The 1,248-nt window shown below is 43.9% G+C and overlaps 1 protein-coding gene across 1 annotated transcript; it reads left to right on the top strand.

Annotated features, from left to right (window-relative positions):
• Positions 1-6: 6 nt before the first annotated feature.
• On the top strand, positions 7-1,243 carry LOC112080294 (cyclin-dependent kinase 4 inhibitor D-like; the record flags this gene model as incomplete). The annotated part of the gene is made up of 3 exons (XM_024146028.2): positions 7-93; positions 437-606; positions 1,061-1,243. Coding segments are annotated over exons 2-3 (327 nt in total), but the record flags the coding sequence as incomplete, so codon positions are not given.
• Positions 1,244-1,248: the final 5 nt, after the last annotated feature.

The raw sequence follows: 1,248 nt of genomic DNA, 5'->3' as shown, positions 1-1,248 counted from the left end.
CATTTACCTGCTGTGATTTATTTCAAAAGTATCTCGGAAAAAGGACAGAAAAGAAGAGCCAGTAACGGTCGGGATCTTTTCAAAACAGACAAGGTAACTAACTACCTTTTCATATGAGTTTTGATATCCCCTTTGAGACTGCTAGCTACTAGCTAGCATTATTATCCTGCGCTACTAGCTAGAATTGGGCTCCACAATTTCTAAGAAATAACTTTGAAGTGTGTGTTATATATATATATATATATGCATTTTGTTCTCACTATAATGTGTTGGTTGAACTACTCGCAACTAGCTTGTTAACGTTTGCTGGTTGGGGATAAATGATAGTGAGCTAGCTAACGAGACGAACTGGCTAGCGTAGCTAGACTATAACAGTTGATTACAATTAGATACTGGGTAGCTACTCAGCTAGCTATTTCTTCTATTCATATTTTAGGGAGAAAATATAGAAATCCGTCCACAATGGTCCTGAGTCAGAGTGATGCGGCCAAGAGCCTGACCGCTGCCGCAGCCAAGGGAAATACGGACGAGGTCAGGAGGATGCTAGGGCCGGAATGCAGAGTGCACCCCGACACTGTCAATCAATTTGGCAAGACCGCTCTACAGGTAACCAACTTCCTCATTGAACTTTCATTGTGTCCTAGCCTGTAATATTACGACTCAAACTGTTGGCTTTGAATGTAATATAGGTAGCTAACTAAGTCTGTGTGGGTGGGAGAGGGAGACAACAACAGATCTGTCAGCCCATGGTTGCTTCCTCAGAATGGTTTCTTATACCTTGTTTGAATGAAATACAGTGAAAACCAGAGTTAAACTATTTTCTTTGAAGCATCAAGTAACAACCKTGTCTATTGCTCATTAATAGCTAAAGTGTTGGACAACAATTCGGACAAATGTACCYAACCTAGCTACCTATATCCTTTGAATTTTATGTAGGGTAATTATAATTGTTACAATCCCATGAACTCTCTCCCACTAGGCCTATGTCAAACACTGCWTCATGTGATGATTAACATTTGGTAACGCCCTCTAACATCAAGTCTCCTTCTGTTCTCCCTAGGTGATGATGATGGGCAACTCCAACGTGGCCAGCTTACTGTTGGAGCACGGAGCCGACCCAAACATCACAGACCGGCGAGGAGTCTCACCGGCACATGATGCGGCACGCACTGGCTTCGTGGACACACTCCGGGCTCTGGTGGAGTTCGGCGCGTCAGTCAACAGGCCAGACCACACCGGCACCCTACC

This window comes from Salvelinus sp. IW2-2015, unplaced genomic scaffold (assembly GCF_002910315.2).
Source record: "Salvelinus sp. IW2-2015 unplaced genomic scaffold, ASM291031v2 Un_scaffold14895, whole genome shotgun sequence".
NCBI lineage: Eukaryota > Metazoa > Chordata > Actinopteri > Salmoniformes > Salmonidae > Salvelinus > Salvelinus sp. IW2-2015.
The sequence above is the reverse complement of the archived record's forward strand: the minus strand, read 5'-3'. Positions and strand labels throughout refer to the sequence as shown.